Here is an 18,851-nt window from a genome sequence, read left to right on the forward strand (position 1 = left end):
ATTTTTTATTATATTTGAAATTAAATCTTTTTTTAAATTAAAAAGTTTTTCCCTCCTCTCTCTCTCTTTTTTTCTATCTCTCTCATTCCTTCACACATTCTATCTTTCTTATATATCATTATCAATAACTAATTATAAATTTGACAATCAAAATATACAACATGACATTCTCTAATTGTATTCAAATTAAATTAAAATTAAAACTAAAATATTAAAATTGAAATATAGTTATATTATATATTATATTTATATATTACTAACTGATTTAATAACTAAAATGTATCACATGACACTCTCTTATTAAAATTTAGAAAAAATATTTCCTTTCAAAATTAGTAAACTTTCTTCTTATACTCTCTTATCTACCTCTCTCTTTTTTTTTCTATTTCTCTCTATTCTTTCCACTCTATATATAATTTATAATTTATATTTTATATTAGTAATTTGACAAATCAAAATGAGTCACCAGATTTTTTTATTATAATTAAAATAAAATTTATTTTTAACTTCCAAAATTAACAAACTCACTCTCTCATTCTTCTTCTTTATCTTTCTCTCTCTTTTCTCTCATTCTCTATTTTTCTCTATCTTTCTATTCTATAAAAAATAAAATTAACAACATAATATAATTTAAATAAAAAATATTATTATATGCATATTTTTTATTTAGTTTTAAATTTTTGCTGCTTATCTTTCTAATCTATATTTCACTTCTTTTCTTTCAGATATTTATTACATACAATTAAAAAAAAATACTAATATTATGGTTAAAAGTTAGAATCAAGATTCAATTTGTTTTAAAAAATAATTATATAACTATCAATATAATTTTTTATGCTAATATCTAATTATATTTATGTATATATAGAAAAAAATATTATTTTTAAATAGTAAGTATAAAAATTAATTATTTCTATTTGTATAATAGACTTAATACTTAATCAAATATAAAAGTATATACGTTAAATTATATTCTTTCAAATTTTAGATAACGAATGTTAAAATTAATTATTATTAGTAAAAAATTAAACTCTTTCATATGAAAATAATAACTAAACAACTTATTGTTTATTTTTTTTATCCACAGAAAATCTGGTCTTCTTAGTCGACGGTGACTTTTGTCCCTTCCGACCTTTTTGTAAAAGTAGTTTAATGCGTGTTATAATTTTTTTGTGTCATAATCTATAGTGTCAGAATCGACGTAGTTTTTATTTATTTTTTTATCCACAGAAATCCTGGTCTTTTTAGTCGACGGTGACTTTTGTCTCTTACTATTAGAATTAATAGTTAGTATTAAAATGATATTTACCAAGCCATGCCAGATGTACAATTAATAGATTAGCTAAGCTACTACTTGCATTGTTGTATATATATATATATATATATATATATATATATATATATATATATATATATATATATATATATATCAACTCAATGAGAATAAGGTCTTTCATTTTTTCCCAAATCAAGTTCAATATGGTATCAGATGGAATGATATTTCACTAACCTTCCTTCCGCAACGTCACGTTCTACGATCCTTTTCCTTCCGCAACGCCACGTTTCTTTCCCCAATTTTTCTCAATTTTCCAATTTCCGATTCCCAATTTCACAAACCTCTTTCTCCTTTTGTTTCCAATTTCCGATTCGCTTCCCAGTTTTCTGTTCAAGATCCATGGAAGTTCCTCGATCGATGGAAGCCCCTCAATCGGTGAGATTCTCTGTTCAAGATCCTTACGCACTACAACCTGGTGATCATTTCGGTTTGGTGCTGACCTCTCAACCATTACAAGAAGATAACTATGCATCTTGGAGTCGGTCAATTCGCCTAGCGTTAAGTGGAAAGAAAAAATTGAGATTCATAGATGGATCCATCGCTAAACCAGGTTCAACAATCGACCATGTGCTTGCTGAATCGTGGCAATGCACGAATGATATGGTTACAACTTGGCTTTTAAACTCTATTTCAAAGGATATTGCTGCTAGCGTGATCTATGCTGGTTCTGCAGCTTTGTTATGGCAAGACCTAGAAACAAGATTCTCTCAAAGCAACGGTCCAAGAATCTTTGAGCTGAAAAAGGCTTTAGTTACCCTAACTCAAGATAATCTCTCTGTTTCTCAGTACTTTACTAAATTAAAAATAATTTGGGAAGAACTCAACACATTTCGGCCACTTGCAATGTGCACATGTGGAGGAGCAAAAGCCTTCCAATCTCATCTTGATAAAAAACACGTCCTGTTCTTTCTAATGGGCTTGAATGATTCCTTCTCCAACATAAGAGGTCAAATTCTGTTATCGGACCCCCTTCCACCTATCTTGAAGATTTTCTCTTTGGTTCTTCAAGAAGAGCGACAACGTGCTATTGGCATGGCAAATTCTATTGCGATACCTCAACAAGTCGCTTTTGCCGTGAAGTCCGCTCCTGTAGCACATCGAAGCCAGCCAGCGAATCAATACAGAGGAAAAGGAAAGCGAGACCGCCCGCTCTGTACCCACCGTGGTCTACTTGGTCACACACAAGATAAATGCTATAAGCTCCATGGATATCCACCAGGGTACAGTCAGAACAAGCAAAGGAATTAGGTGAATCTTGTTGCTGAAACAATATCTGAGCAAGAGAAGGAGCATATAGCTGACAAAGACTCTGGGTTTTCTCTCACAGCATCTCAGTACCAACAACTCATGAGTCTATTGCAATCTCAACCAACTCTTTCTAGTAATGACAATCCTGAGATATGTGCAGGTGAAATTTTCTCAACTAGTTACTTGGATCCAAATCTTTTGACACATTCATGGATAATTGACTCAGGTGCTACCACCCATATAACCAATGTCTATGCCTTACTTAATAATCCAAAACCATTGTCAAACCATTATGTCTCATTACCTGACCATACGAGAATATGTGATGTTGCCATGGGTACCATTCACATAAATAAGTCTTTGGTTCTTCATAATGTCATTTACATTCCCTCTTTTCGAGTCAATCTCATATCAGTCAGTAGTTTAATAAAATTTTCTAAGTATAGTGTCAGCTTCTCTGACCTTTCTTTCACAATACAGGACCAGATTTTCAAGAGGGTGATTGGCAAAGGTGATGAGTGTGGAGGTCTGTTCTTGTTGAAATCTCCTCACCATCAACTCTTCAATTCTGTCAAACACTCTAATTCTTTAGTTTGTCATGTAGATAGTTATACTTGGCATGCAAGATTAGGTCATGTGTCAGAAAATGTGTTTGTAAAATTGAGTCAGTTTCTTTCAAATAATCCCTTGAAATTTGATCACTGAAGATGTGAGGTATGTCCCTTAGCGAAGTTTAAACGTTTGTCTTTTCATGCAAATAACAACTTGTGTCAATCTCCATTTGATTTGATCCATTGTGACATTTGGGGGCCATATCAGACTCCTACATATAATAAAATGAGATATTTTCTTACAATTGTTGATGATTATTCACGGTTCACTTGGACTTACTTACTGAAGCATAAATCTGATGCAACAAATTCTTTGATCAATTTTATTTCTCTGGTTGAGACACAATTCAAAGCACAGGTGAAATAGATCCGTTCAGACAATGCTAAGGAGTTAGCTCTTACTGATTTCATGCAATCCAAAGGAATACTCCACCAATTTTCCTGTGTTGAAAGACCTGAGCAGAACTCTGTTGTGGAGCGCAAACATCAACATTTGTTAAATGTATCCCGCGCCCTATTTTTCCAGTCCAAGGTACCAATTTAATTCTGGGGAGAGTGTGTTCTCACAGCCACATTCCTCATCAACAGATTGCCTAGCCCTATTATTAATTTTCAAACTCCGTATGAAAGAATTTTTCAAAAGCAGCCGGATTACCAAGCTTTGAGAGTGTTTGGCTGTCTCTGCCATGCATCCACCCTATTATCTCAGCGAAACAAATTTTTTCCTAGAGCTATCAAAGCTATTTTCTGGGCTATCCAGTTGGCTATAAAAGGTACAAGCTGTATGATATAGAGAAGAAGAAGATTTTTATTTCTAGAGATGTAAGTTTCTCAAAAAATATATTCCCATTCCACTCCATCAATACTTTAGACCATTCCCTCATCCAAGAATTTCCTGACATAGTGTTACCCTCACCCATCCCTGACCCACACATACCTGCACTCACTGACCCTACTTTAACACACACCAATACCGAACCAATTCGAACAGAAACTACTGAAATAACAAACTTTGAGATTGTCCCAACCACCACAAACACTCACATTTTCGAAAACTAACCAACAACTACTATTAGGAGATCACAAAGACAAAGCAAACCTCCTAGCTACCTTATTGACTACCAATGTAACCAGGCCAACTCTATTTGTAACTTTGACACTAAGAGACACTTACCTCCATCATATGCTACCTTTATTAGAAATGTCCAAGCTATTCCAAAACCAGCCTACTTCCATCAGGCAGTAAAATTTTCAGAGTGGAGAAAAGCAATGGATGAAGAACTGAAAGCTATGGAAGATAATAACACTTGGACCCTGACTCAACTACCTCCAAACAAGCACACCATTGGATGTAGGTGGGTGTACAAAATCAAATGCAAGGCTGATGGCACTGTGGACAGGTATAAAGCGAAGCTAGTTGCAAAAGGGTACACACAACAAGCTGGAGTGGATTTTCATGATGCTTTCTCCCCAGTAGCCAAGCTTGCCACTGTTCGAGTTATCCTATCCTTAGCAGCTATCAAAGGATGGTCTTTGTGGCAATGGATGTAAACAATGCCTTTTTAAATGGAGACCTCTTCGAAGAGGTGTACATGGAGCTGTCATTAGGACACAATGACAGAAATAAAGGACTTGTTTGCAAGCTAAATCGTTCTATATATGGGCTACGTCAAGCTTCGCGACAGTGGTTTTTCAAGTTCTCAACTGCCTTGCTGAAGAATAACTTCAAACAGTCAAGAAATGATTACTCTCTCTTTTCTTATGGGTCTGGTACAGATGTGGTTTATCTACTGGTATATGTAGACGACATCATCCTAGCAAGTGCTTCTTTCACTATGCTGTCAAACGTTCAGAAACTGCTTCAATCCATCTTTAAACTCAAGATTCTTGGAGATCTGAAATACTTTCTTGGTCTAGAAATTGCTAAATCCACTGATGGTATCCATCTATGTCAGCGAAAATACACCCTAAACCTACTGCAAGACACTAATTTCACAACTTGTAAACCAACTGCGTTACCAATGGAACCTAACCTGAAGTTAAGCTCAACAGATGGCACCCCTTTGAGTGATCCATCCTTATATCGAAGACTGGTGGGCAGGCTAATGTACTTAACAATATCTAGACCTGAAATCACTTATGCAGTTAACACCTTGAGTCAGTTCATGAAAAGTCCAAACTTGTCCCACATGGATGCTCTCCACCACATCCTTCGGTACTTGAAGGGAAGTCCAGGACAAGGTTTATTTTTTCCAGCCAACTCTGACATACGGCTCATGGCATATGCTGATTCAGATTGGGCAGGGTGTCCAGATACCAGACGCAGTGTCACAGGCTACTGCACTTTTATTGGCAACTCTTTAATATCCTGAAAATCAAGCAAACAGACTACAATATCAAGATCCTCAGCTGAAGCAGAGTACAGGGCACTAGCAGCAGTGGCGGCTGAACTTAGTTGGTTAAAAAAATTGATGTTTGATTTCAATGTCATCATTGATTCTGCCATGTTATTTTGTGATTCCTAATCAACTATACACATAGCTACCAATCCGATTTTTCATGAGCGCACAAAGCACATAGAAGTTGATTGCCACTTCATCCGAGAGAGAGTAGTTGCTGGATTTATCAAATTGATACATGTTAAGTCCAAACACCAACTAGCCGACATCTTCACCAAACCCGTTTCAGCAGCTCAGTTTCATAGTCTTATAGCCAAGTTTGGCATTTTAAACATTTATATGCCAAACTTGAGGGGGGATATTAGAATTAATAGTTAGTATTAGAATGATATTTACCAAGCCATGCCAGATGTACAATTAATAGATTAGCCAAGCTACTACTTGCATTGTTGTATATATATATATATATATATATATATATATATATATATCAACGTCAACTCAATGAGAATAAGGTCTTTCATTTTTTCCCAAATCAAGTACAATATTTACGACCTTTTTGTAAAAGTAGTTTAATACTATAATTTTTTTTGTGTCATAATCTATAATGTCAGGATCATATAATTTTAAAAGATTTATATTTTCATAATATTACTAGTACGTCTTAATTAGGAGTGTCAAAATACACTACTTAATTTAGGCGCTAATAATTGAATTTTAATTATACTTAAAAAGTAATGTGTTATTTTAATTGTGTAATTATAATTAGTTAATTATGAATTATAAAAAAAATACTACATATAAGACAATACAGAGGATGTGAATTTGTTTAGTTTGGAGAAGAAATTGTTTTAGTCGTAACAAAAGAGACAGAGTATTATGTAAGTCACCAAAAAAAGAAAAAAGTATTATGTAATATATTTTAATTGTTTAATTAATAATATATTATAATAAATTTATAACAATTCAATTTAACTATCTAACTGTTTGAGAATATTATTTGTTTTGACATTCCAAATCTCACAGTTTTATTTTTAATGTTAAGAATGATGACAAAATTTTCCACTCACTAAATAACAATCTTCCATTAATAGTACGTTGTAACAACCCAACTTAATTATCCGCTTAACTGTTTGAGGAATTATATATTTTGTCACTCCAAATCTCACTATTTTATTCTTGATGTTAGAAATAACAGCAAAACCCCACAATAAAAAAAAGGTTTAATTACTCTGTTGGTCCCTATAGTTTCACCAAATTTTTAATTAGGTCCCTATACTTTTTTTCCATTCAATTGGGTCCCTACACTGCTTTTAATTTTGTAATTACGTCCTTTTCATGTTAAAAATGTTAAAATTAACATAATATTTTTACCAGAATGCATGCGGTCAAAGATTTAATTAAGTTTTTAATTATAAATACCTTCAATTTGCAAATAAATATTCAGTTAACTCTAATATTTTTTACACTAGAAAGGACTTAATTACAAAATTATAGTAGTGTAAGGATCCAATTGAAAGGAAAAAAAGTATAGGGACCTAATTAAAAATTTAGTGAAACTATAGGGACCAACAGAGTAATTAAACCTAAAAAAAATCTCCACATCTTCATAAAACATGTTTGGTTTACCTCTCAATTTTACATTCCACCTCTTAATTAGGCCTAACATCTTAATATCAATCTCAGCATTGCCTTTGATACTATTTATTATAACATCCCAACCTACTCACTAGGGGTGCACATGAGTCAGGTGAAGTCAGATTTGATGTGATTCAGATCTGGTCCGAAATATACAATGGGTCTATTTATTAGACTCGAATCCGACCCTAAACCCGATAAAACCAATACACTTTTGGGTCACAGTTATACTGGATGAAAATCGGATGAAAATCGGGCCGTTAACATTACATTACGTTGATACCTTCTTATAAGCTAGCATGTAAAAATATCCAAATTTCAAAGACTCCAACCATTATTTAACATAGTAAAATTCACTTAAAAAAATATAACAAGAACCAACCCTTCTTCAAAATTAAAGTATAACCACAATCAATACTAAAGCATAACCACAATCATACTAATATTGTCTAATAATACCAAATATTTAAATCAATACAAATAACACAATATTATGCATTAGTCTAAAGTTGTATGCATTTTAAACATAAAACATTAATTTATAGTCTTATAATGACTAATAACACAAAATATTAAGGTTTACAATACTTAAATTCCACATAAGAATAGTTATGATCCATCACTAATAACACAAAATATTAATTGTGTATGATGACCGGACCACCGGGCCGACTTCGGGTGACCCGAACTATGGTCCGGACCCGACCCGAAATAATGACCGGATCTATTTTTGAGACCCTTACCCGGCCCTAAACCGATAAAATCAAACCAAATTAGCTCCTAAAATATTCGGGACCAGACCGGACCTTCGAACCGGGCCGAATCATGTACACCCCTGCTACTCACCTATGGATCTAGTTCAATACTCTTAAACCCAGCCTATTATATTTTGCCATACTCATTTCAATACTAGATGAATGTGTTGTAGATGATGACTATAAAATCTCATGTCAATTAAAATCGGGTAAACTATTAAAATTACATCTAATTTTTGAAGACACTAACAAAAATAATCTCTACTTCTGCTAGTGTTCGATAAAAATATTTTTAGAGAAAATTCCACTCCCCTTTTTTGCGAGATATTAAAATGACACTCTTCTCCCTTCTATTTATAAAATATACATTTTCTTCCCTTAACACTTTTAAAAAATCTCATCTTTAATCTATTTTAATTTTTTTATATTAACTAATGTTAAATTTATCTTTTTTTTTTAAAAACATTATTTTTTACAAAAATAATCTTTAGCAAAAATTTTATTTTTTATCATTAAATTTTGCTTACCAAAATACCATTTAATAAATTATTTTTTATTTATTAAATTATATTTTTACCAAAATATTTTTTAAAAAATTTAATAATTAAATTATTTTTTCTAAGATACCCTTCAATAATTTTTTAACGATTAAATTATGATTTTACCAAAATTTTTGTTAATAATTTTTTATATTTTACTATTAATTTTTCGATATTAATATATATTATTTTAACATTAAATAAAAAAATCTTACCATTGTTAATATGTATAACAATTAATATATATTGATATTAAAAAATAATCTTATTAAGATTTTTTAATATTAAAATAATATATATTGATATCAAAAAATTAATAATAAAATATAAAAAGGTTGTTAACAAAAATTTTGGTAAAATTATAATTAATAATTAAAAAATTATTAAAGGGTATCTTAGAAAAAATAATTTAATTATTAAATTTTTTTAAAAATATTTTGGTAAAAATATAATTTAATAAATAAAAAAATAATTTATTAAAGGGTATTTTGGTAAGTAAAATTAATGACAAAAAATAACATTTTTGTTAAAAGGTATTTTTGTAAAAAAAAAATTTATTTTTTCTTGAAAAATGGATGAAGTTAAAATTAGTTAACACAAAAAAATTAAAATGGATTAAAGATGAGGTTTTTTAAAAGTTATAAGGGAGGAAAATGTACATTTTATAAATAGAGGGAAGGAGAGTGTTATTTTAGCATCTCGCAGAGGAGGGGTGGAATTTTCTCATATTTTTAATATATTATAAAATATAACAAAAATAACTAAAAAAATATTTTTTTTATAAATGATAAACGACTTTTGTATTTAAAAATTTAGAAAACACATACAATAAATTAGATAAAAATTCGATCTCTATATTTTCTTTATTTTCAAAAATATTCTTGGTCATTAATAAAAAAATCACAAAAATAATTCTATATTCAGAGTAAAATTACCATATTTTATTGATAAAATTATCTTATTTTTCTAATCATATTTACAAAAAATCGTATTAAAATTCAATCTCTAAAATATTTTTTAAAAATATATATTTAATATTGGATATTTTTATCGTATTAAAGTGAAAATATTTTCGTTAGTTTCTTAAAAAATCAGGAGCCATTTTAATTAGTAGTTTATCCATCAAAATTCATTTGGTATATTTTTTTATGGAAAAGTATAGAGAAACAATAATGAATTTAGTGAACAATGCAGTTATGCATATGGTAACCTCTCTTTTTCACTTATGATTTTCGTAGGGATGTAGTGTGTTTTTATCTTATTAGATCAATTTTAAAGTCCATTGTTCACACTATTTACGGAAGTCATTATATTGCCTACTTAACAAAACCGTTTTTATAGAAAAAAATTATAGGTAATATAAAAGTTCAAAATCTATATGAATATAGATTGCTGGAATATAGTTCATTAATATTTAGTCATGATGTTTATAAAATTTGGTACGAATAAACTTTTATTATAGATGATTATTATAATTCAATAATTAAACGATAAATAAAAATAGATAGAGCAAACCGATATAATTTTACTTAAATTAACATGATGAATATTATTTAATCGGAACTCACATGTACTCATTCCCTTAATTTTTATGAGATATTGGAGTAAAGTGATTCTCATGCATGCCATGCCATGCATCGTTATTAGAGTAAAAAGTGAAATTGAATCGGTAGAATCAAATACGTGAATTATACACTCATGATCAATAATTGAAACACCATTTGAAATAATAAAGCAACTAGTCATAGAAGAAAATATATAATAAGAATGCAAAGTAAAAGTAGAGAAGAGAGAAAAACTGGAAAACACAGAAGATAATTTTTATGGAAGTAGTTCCTTATATAGGCAAACAAGGCAATGGAATATTTAGTAAAATATAGTATTTTTGTGCTCTTTTCATTGCAAGAAAAGCAGTGAAGCATGCATAGGGGAAAAAAAGTAGAATTCGTAATGCAAAACGTATATTCGCTTGGGAACCTTTTCTGCCTTACGATGAATATAATTAAATAAAGAAATATATTCACACACAAGAATTAAGCACTTTATACAGTGTGTGAAAGAAAAAAGTGGCAAGTGCTTGCGTTAGAATAAGCAAAAGCACCACAACACAACAAAAACTCACTCTAATAAACAAACAACTTCAAACTGTCACTGCCATGCTCTTGTCTTGGCTTTCCCACAACAGATTTAGTAAATTATTTCAATCTTCATCATTTTTCATATATAATAATATAAATGATAATTAATAATGAATAAAAAGAATAAGTTAACTTGTTTGTCTTCGTCACAAAACCACTATTTTTTCTAAGAACTTTAAATTAATAAGATGAGTCACATGAATGATTATATTTCTAACACTTCAACAAAAATTATTGTTAGTAGCAATAACATAACGACTACTATATATCTTATTTAACTTATATTTTTGCGACAATTATATACCGTTATTACTATATGTTATAATAGCGAGTGTATACTTTTTGCGCCCATTAAAATTTTTTTTACCAACAATTATATAATTGTCACTAAAACATTTTAGCGACAAAACATAAAATGACTAATGTTTAATTATTAGTAAATATATTAACGACTATTTTTATTGTCGCTAAAAACAAAATAATTAAATACTCACTAAAAGAAATTTTTTTAATAGTGTAACTGCCCTGTTTATTTTCTTATCATCTACTTTTTTTTTTTTATAAACAGTGGGTAGAAAATATCTAAGAAAAAACAGACTAAATAACCACTACCCTAAAAAACATTGTTCTAACTAAATAAAAAAAAAAAAAAAAACTAAAAGAGATACATAAAGATTAGACGAAAACATATGATAACTATATCATAAGTTATGTTTATGTAAGACTAGTCTATCCGCATAAGAATTTACTTTTCTAAATTCATGGTAGATGCTTCAACTCACTAATCTGCTACAACGGTTTCGAATTTGTACTTTAGAGTTTATTTTTTAATTTAATTTTTATACATTGAGAATAATGTAAAAAAAATTTATATACGTGTATAATCATATATTATCATATAATATAACTAATTTTTAAATTTGATATTTAAAAAATTATTTAAACATATAAAATGAATTGAACAATTACTAGAACTGTTTATACTATCAATACATAGAATTGAAATTGTTTTTGTTATAATTGTTATGTTTGATCGCCAGAGGAAAACAAATTTTATATGCTTTTAAGGAAATTAAAGTACTCTGATATATATAAACATGTAGTCATAGACTGAGAGAACAAGAGTGAATGTGGTGTGACAGAGTATGTTGTGACTGGAAGATGGCCAAAAAAAAAGGGTCCAAGTAACTTTTGCTAACTTTTTAGGGTTTGTTAATTAATTAGCCAATTTTTTGGTGTCTTCGGTAATTATTAGTTGACCATAAAATGTGGTTTCCAATGTGACATGTTAGGTTAGTCAAATAATAATAACTTCTTTAAAAGATTGTTAATTAATATTGCTTTGAACACCATCATTTGAAACCCTAGCCCTAACCTTATATTAGAACCTACAAGCGCAACTTTTCGTCGTTTTGCTCACCGTCATTGTCGTTTTGTTGCCACCTTAGTGAACTTTTCCGAAATCAAAGAAGAAGGTGGGTTTGATTGGCCCTTAGGGTGCTTAAGCGGATAGCCACATACTATATAGCTATTTTTTTTTTTCACCAAATATGATTCTTTTTCTTACAATAATGAATAACAATCAAGAATGTTTTTATTTTATTTTAATGATTCTATCTTTTTGTCCCAATTTAAATACATTTATGAACTTTTGCTAAAAGATAGCGTGAAATGAATCTAGGGCTACGTAATCACAAGAACAATAATAATAAAGTTTTATTTCATTAAATAGAGTCAACTATATAAATTAAATGATATTATTATATTATATCATATGTCATTTCTACAATAAAATCATTTATAGATAGATTTTATTTGATCATCGCATGTATAATTTTTTTAGGTTTTACTCTATCATTTTTCTTCTGCCTACCTTTCATATTATCCATTCTCTTAACTGAATTTTTTATTAATTTTTTTTACATGTTCAAATAATGTGAGACAAAATTTTACCTTTTTTTTTATAATAAACATTACAAACTTAACTTTTTTTTTCTTATATATTTGTTTCTTATTTTATCTAAATAAAAAAATATTCTTTCATATTTTAAAAGCGTGACCAAAAAATTATATTAATAGTAGGAGTTCTCTAATGTGTCGCTACTACCGGATATCTTCTTACTTCTATTGTTCTAGCAAAATGTTTATTAGTGAATCCATTATTATACAGCAATCACAATGGAAGGAACTTTAGAGAATGATCTCATAGGGACATTTAGTCAAGAATATATAAGTGTTGAGGTTAATGGGTCTTGAAGATTTGAGATCAGATTTAGAAGATGGAGAATCCAATTAAACCTTCTTCTTTTGTATTGTTTTAATTTATGAAGTATAGATACTTTTTTGAATTGTTGTATTCGTGTGTCGAACTCATTTTAAATATGACATTCGTTTGAACGTGTGTTATGTGTCTAACTGTATCTTAATAAAAAATAAAATTTTTTTCTTCCAACATGTTTAGACATATCACACACCTAAATACTATCACGTATTAATGTGTCTAATTTTTTTCTTAATATATATTCTTAAAATGAGTTTGAAAATAATATATATTATTATGTATTAAAATAAAAATATTTTAAATGTTTTATATAATTAAATAAAAATATTAAATTTATTAAAAATTAATTTATATTTTAATATTATTAATAAAATATCAACATATTATTATAATTTATATAAAAAATACTTTACATTATATATACTATATTTTTGTATCCTATAAAAATTTAAAATTTATGTGTCTATATATTTCGTATTATATCATATTTTGTGTTTATGTCTGTGTCCATGTAATATAAATTTTGATATTCCAGTTAAGTGATCGATCTCTTGGTCAAGCTCAGCAATAAGAACACATATAATTGATTCAATATAATCCTTGGACAAAATTACAACAACCTTAATTAGCTTGTAAGTTGTTGCCAACAATATTTTGTGATAAAAACAATATAATAGTATGTGTTACTTGCACAAAATAGAAACATATATATATATATATATATATATATATATATATATATATATATATAACTTATTATTAGAGTACGTTCTGCATATGACACGTTAGTCTTGAGAGGGATGTTAGATTAGTTAATTAGTTGGATGATGAGTTAGCATATTGTAAAATTCTGTTGTCTGAAGATATGTTGTCAGTTTTTTTCAGTAAACTAATTTGTTTTTAGTTATCAATTTTCTCCATTATTAGTTTCATTTAGCCTTGATAACTACTCAAGATATGCCATTCTTTCTTTTATTATTATATTGCGTAAAATATATTTTTTGTCTCTGAAATTTGATAAAAATTTTAAAAATATTCCTAAGTTTTATTTTGTTTCAATTTTGTCCAAAAAATTTTCGATTTATATCAAATATACCCCTGACAGCTAATTTTTCAAAAAATTTAAGACCAATTTAACAATAATTTCATAAGAACAATACTCAACACAAGCAAATCAAGCTTAATTTTTCATGCATTATTGTTAGATTGATCTTAAATTTTTTGGAAATTTAGCCGTCGAGAATATATTTGATGCAGATCGAAAACTTTTGGGATAAAATTGAAATAAAATAAAACTTGGGGATATTTTTGAAACTTTTGCCAAACTTCAAGGACAAAAAATATACTTTATCCTATTATATTTTATTATTAAAATTGATCCGTGCGAACCGACGCTATATCTCGGATAAACCACGTACTAACCAATCGAACACGATATACCCGGTCAAAACCACATCACACACCTCTAGGAGAAATATCTGAGATTTAGCTCGAATATTTCACCACAATCTCGAAAGCCTAGGGGGGATGGATACACAAAAAATACTATACTAGTAATCGGTGTTGTTAATTTTTATCACAAACTGATTTAAACATCGGAGTCCTTTTTGCAGGTGCTTTACATTGCTCGGACGAGGAAGGAATTCACGGTGCAAATGCTTGGAGAAGGACGTCATCAGTGCTCCTCTTGCTGCCCCCGACCTATACCTCGGAGCTAAGTCCCGGATAGGAACATTTGGCGCCCACCGTGGGCCCGAAGTTATTTCGATTTTAACCCCACATATATCTCGCTCTACATTTTCTCTACAGGATTGTGGCCGAAGAAGTCATATCTGCAACTCCTCCTCCCACTAACGAGGAGCTAGTAGCTATGAATGCTACCCTCTTGGCAGAGGTAAGAAGAATGGCTGACCTCCTAGAAGCAGCTCACAACGTGAAGTCCAACACAGAGGACCCTAAAAGCGCAACCTCAAATGGAGCGCGACCTCTGGATTCAAGCCCCCAGGAGGTCACCTCACCTAAAGAAAGGCTGACGATGGACAACCCTTCTCGGAGAAGATTGTCAGCTTTCAGATGCCAAAAAATTTTGTTTTGTCCACAGTGCTTAAACCATACAAAGGGTTTGGAGATTCCTGTGTACACATCAAGAAGTTCCAATCTTGATGTTCTTTAATGGTGCCTCTGATCCTATACTCTGCCGTTCTTTTCCAACTTATTTAGATGGTGCTGCTTTACTTTGGTTTTCTAAAATCCCTGCAGGTTCGATCTCTTACTTTGAAGACTTGGCGAGCTCTTTCATAGACTATTTTGCGGCTTCAAGAATATACGTACACGGATCTGATTTCTTCAGCACTATTAAACAAGGTCTGCAGGAGAGTCTGAAGGACTATATGACAAGGTTCACCAAAGCAACCATGAAAATCCTAGACCTCGACCCCAAGGTACATCTACACGCATTAAAAAGTGGCCTCTGCCCAAGAAAGTTCCAAGAAACCATTGCCGTAACCAAGCCAAAAACCTTGGATGAATTCCGAGAAAAGGTAGCAGGTCAGATGGAGATCAAAGTACTCCGCGAAGCTCGACGGATGGAGAAGCCACAATTCCGCCGAAACTAAGAAAGACAACCCAGGTCTCACACCAACAAGGAGCCTAAGAAACCCTTCTAACTTGCTCCCAAGTTCGACTCTTACACTAAGTTTAACACCAAAAGAGAAGACGTAATCAAAGAGATCCTTCATAACAAACTTATGAAGCCGCCAAGCAAAGTAGGTACATACCAAGACCAAAGGTATGTGGACAAAACGAAGTACTACGCATTTCACCAGAAATTCGGCCATACTACAGATGAATGTGTGGTAGCTAAAGACCTGCTAGAAAGGCTGGCACGACAAAGACTATTGAACAAATACATCAGTAGCCGGATGCCAAAAGACCCATCAACCTCGGAAGAGGCAGAACATCAGAAGGCGAATAACGAAAAAGATCAGAGGCTGAATAATTAGCCACCAAAGAAAATCATCAATTATATCTCAAGTGAATTTCCATGCGGTAGAGAAACGAGCTCAGCCAGAAAAAGAAGCTACCGAACTATGTTAACACTGCAAGACGAGACACCATCTGAATTACCTCTATCCTGAGCTCCTTATATCACGTTCACAAGTAGGGATTTTGAGACCAAAACTCCTAACCTTGACAATCATGTGGTCATTTCGGTAGCAACAGGGGGTCTCCTAATCCAGAAGGTTCTGTTAGACCCGAGAAGCAGTGCCGACGTGATGTTCCTATCTACTTTAAAAAAGATGCAACTGAACGAAAAGGTGCTACAACCATCTTCTGCGAGTTAGTCAGATTCTCTGGGGAAAGAGTTTCCGTAACAGGTTATGTTTGGGTGAGGACAACCTCAGGGGAATATCCTCACTCAAAGACTTTAGACATTCAATACTTAATCGTTGACTGTTTTAGCCCTTATAACATTATCTTAGGAAGACCATCTTTAAATGCTTTTGGAGCCATAGTCTCCACTATTCACTTGTGTGTCAAGTTTTGTTTACAGGAAGGGACCATAACAACAGTACATTCGGATAGAAAAGAAGCAAGGCAATGTTACAATGCAGGACTAAAAATGAAACAGGCATCAACAACGAGAATAAACTTGGTATACAATACCAACGACATACTAGAGTTCGCCGAACTCGATCTTTGGATCAATAATGAACAACGACCCACCCCAGCAGATGACCTAAACAAGGTAAGCCTGTCAAATGATAAAAGTCAATATACTAACATCGGTTCCGCTTTACATGCAGGATACGTGAAGCAGATAATAAATCTGCTCCAGGCAAATGCCGATCTATTTGCATGGACCCCAGCCGATATACCAGGGATACATCCAGAAGTCATATGTCACAGACTAGCCTTGGACTCTAAAGCTCGGCCGGTCAAGCAAAAGAAAAGACAACTAGGCAAGGAAAGAATCGAAGCAGTGAACAAGAAAACACAAAAATTACTAAGTGCAGGTTTCATCCGAGAAATACGTTTCACGTCGTGGTTAGCAAACGTTGTAATGATAAAAAAGAATTCGGAAAAATGGCGAAGGTGTGTAGACTTTACTGATCTCAATCGGCCCTGCCCAAAAGACTCATACCCAGTGTTATCAGAACTGGACCGAACCGACCGATTCGACCAAAAAACCGGTGAACAGATGGTCTGGCTGGTTTGGTTAGTAATTTGGACCGGACCTGTAATTAAACCGGTCAACAGTGGTCAAACTCGTTGAAAATCGGCCAGTTCGCACCCCATATTCCACTAGACCCGCGCGCCGCCGAACCATGATAGAAGCTCCTGTCCAAATTACTCAAAAAATGAGTGACACAAGATTCGAACTAGGGAAGCCAACAATCATGCCCCCCATCTTACCACTAAGCCAGCAAGCATCTCAATCTAATGAATGACAAAAATTAAATATATAATAAACTATAACTGAATTTTTATGTTTTTTTATCCTTTTAAATATGGATTCACATAGTAACAACACATAGTATACAAATATATTAATATATTGATATTGATTGTGTTATGTTTTATTTTTTTCTTGTTCATAATTGAGGAAATATTTTGTACTAGTGACTAATTTATTATCTCATTTTGCACCATAAATTATATATAAGAATTGATATTTGATTGTTATTAATATATTTTTAAAAATATATATTTAATTTTTAATTTTATTTCTATAATAGTATAATAAATATAAATTAATTAATAAATTATTGAAAATTAAAAATAATAGTTATTTTAATATAAAAAACAAAATAAAAATATCTATAATAGAGTAAAAATAATAAAATATTTATTGTTCTTATTCTATATTATTTTAAAATAGCTTGAAATTCTTAAAATGTTAGTAAAAATATGTATTTTAAATTTTAATTTTAAATTTTTAACTATTTTTTATTTTTATTTACATAAGACCGAGTTAATCGATTCAACTAGTGATCTACCAGTTGAACCAGTGATCCAGTGACTCAATAGCCTGACCGGTTCGATCACCGGTTCAGTTCTAATAACTATGCTCATACCCCTTGCCATGCATTGATAAGCTCGTCGACAACACTTCCGGTCATCATATATTAAGCTTCATGGACGCATATTCAGCCTACAACCAGATACTAATGCACCCTTTAAAAATGATATTGCCACAAATATCAAATTCACAACTCATAGCAATATAATTTCAGAGATAACCATGTTATATATATAAATAATCAGTAATCAACCAACTATATCATGTATATAATAACCATATAGGTATACAAAAATCAGTTAATACTAAATTAACCATTCATATAAAATATAAAAAATATAAAATATATATTAAAAATAAGTTTAATAGTATGTATCTTTATATACAAATACATAAAGATTAATTTATTGACCGATTTTTAGTATGTACATAATATTTTTATATATAAAAATATATATTTGACATTTTATAAAAAATTTTATTATACTATTATAAATAAATTTGATTATTCATCTACTACATATTTGATTATTTTAAATATATTCTCTCCATTTTAAAATAAGTGTTGCTTTTACCTTTTTAATTCACTAAAAAATTGATATATCTAGATAAAGGATTAATTTTTCAATAAACTAAAAAAATAAAAATGACATTTATTTTGAAACGGAGAAAGTATAATATATATAATAGCGGATTGTTTAGCTAAAAAATATGTAAATTAATATGTATATTAATATATAAATACATAATTATTAATTTGATAACTAATAACTTTAATTTTAGTATATTGAAAATATTTGTTTCGCATGATTGATAGATTAGTATTGCAATTTAAACTTTAATTTTCACATAATATGGTAGTTTTTCCGTTTTAAAATAACTA

General features: G+C 30.5%; 1 protein-coding gene across 1 annotated transcript; it reads left to right on the forward strand.

Annotated features, from left to right (window-relative positions):
- The first annotated feature begins 1,675 nt into the window (after positions 1-1,675).
- LOC107636062 (uncharacterized) lies at positions 1,676-2,584 on the forward strand. The gene has a single exon (XM_016339598.3). It carries the CDS (start codon positions 1,676-1,678, stop codon positions 2,582-2,584), a length of 909 nt encoding a protein of 302 aa, XP_016195084.2.
- The last annotated feature ends 16,267 nt before the right edge of the window (positions 2,585-18,851 follow it).

This window comes from Arachis ipaensis, chromosome B4, assembly GCF_059453495.1.
Source record: "Arachis ipaensis isolate K30076 ecotype BB chromosome B4, ASM5945349v1, whole genome shotgun sequence".
NCBI lineage: Eukaryota > Viridiplantae > Streptophyta > Magnoliopsida > Fabales > Fabaceae > Arachis > Arachis ipaensis.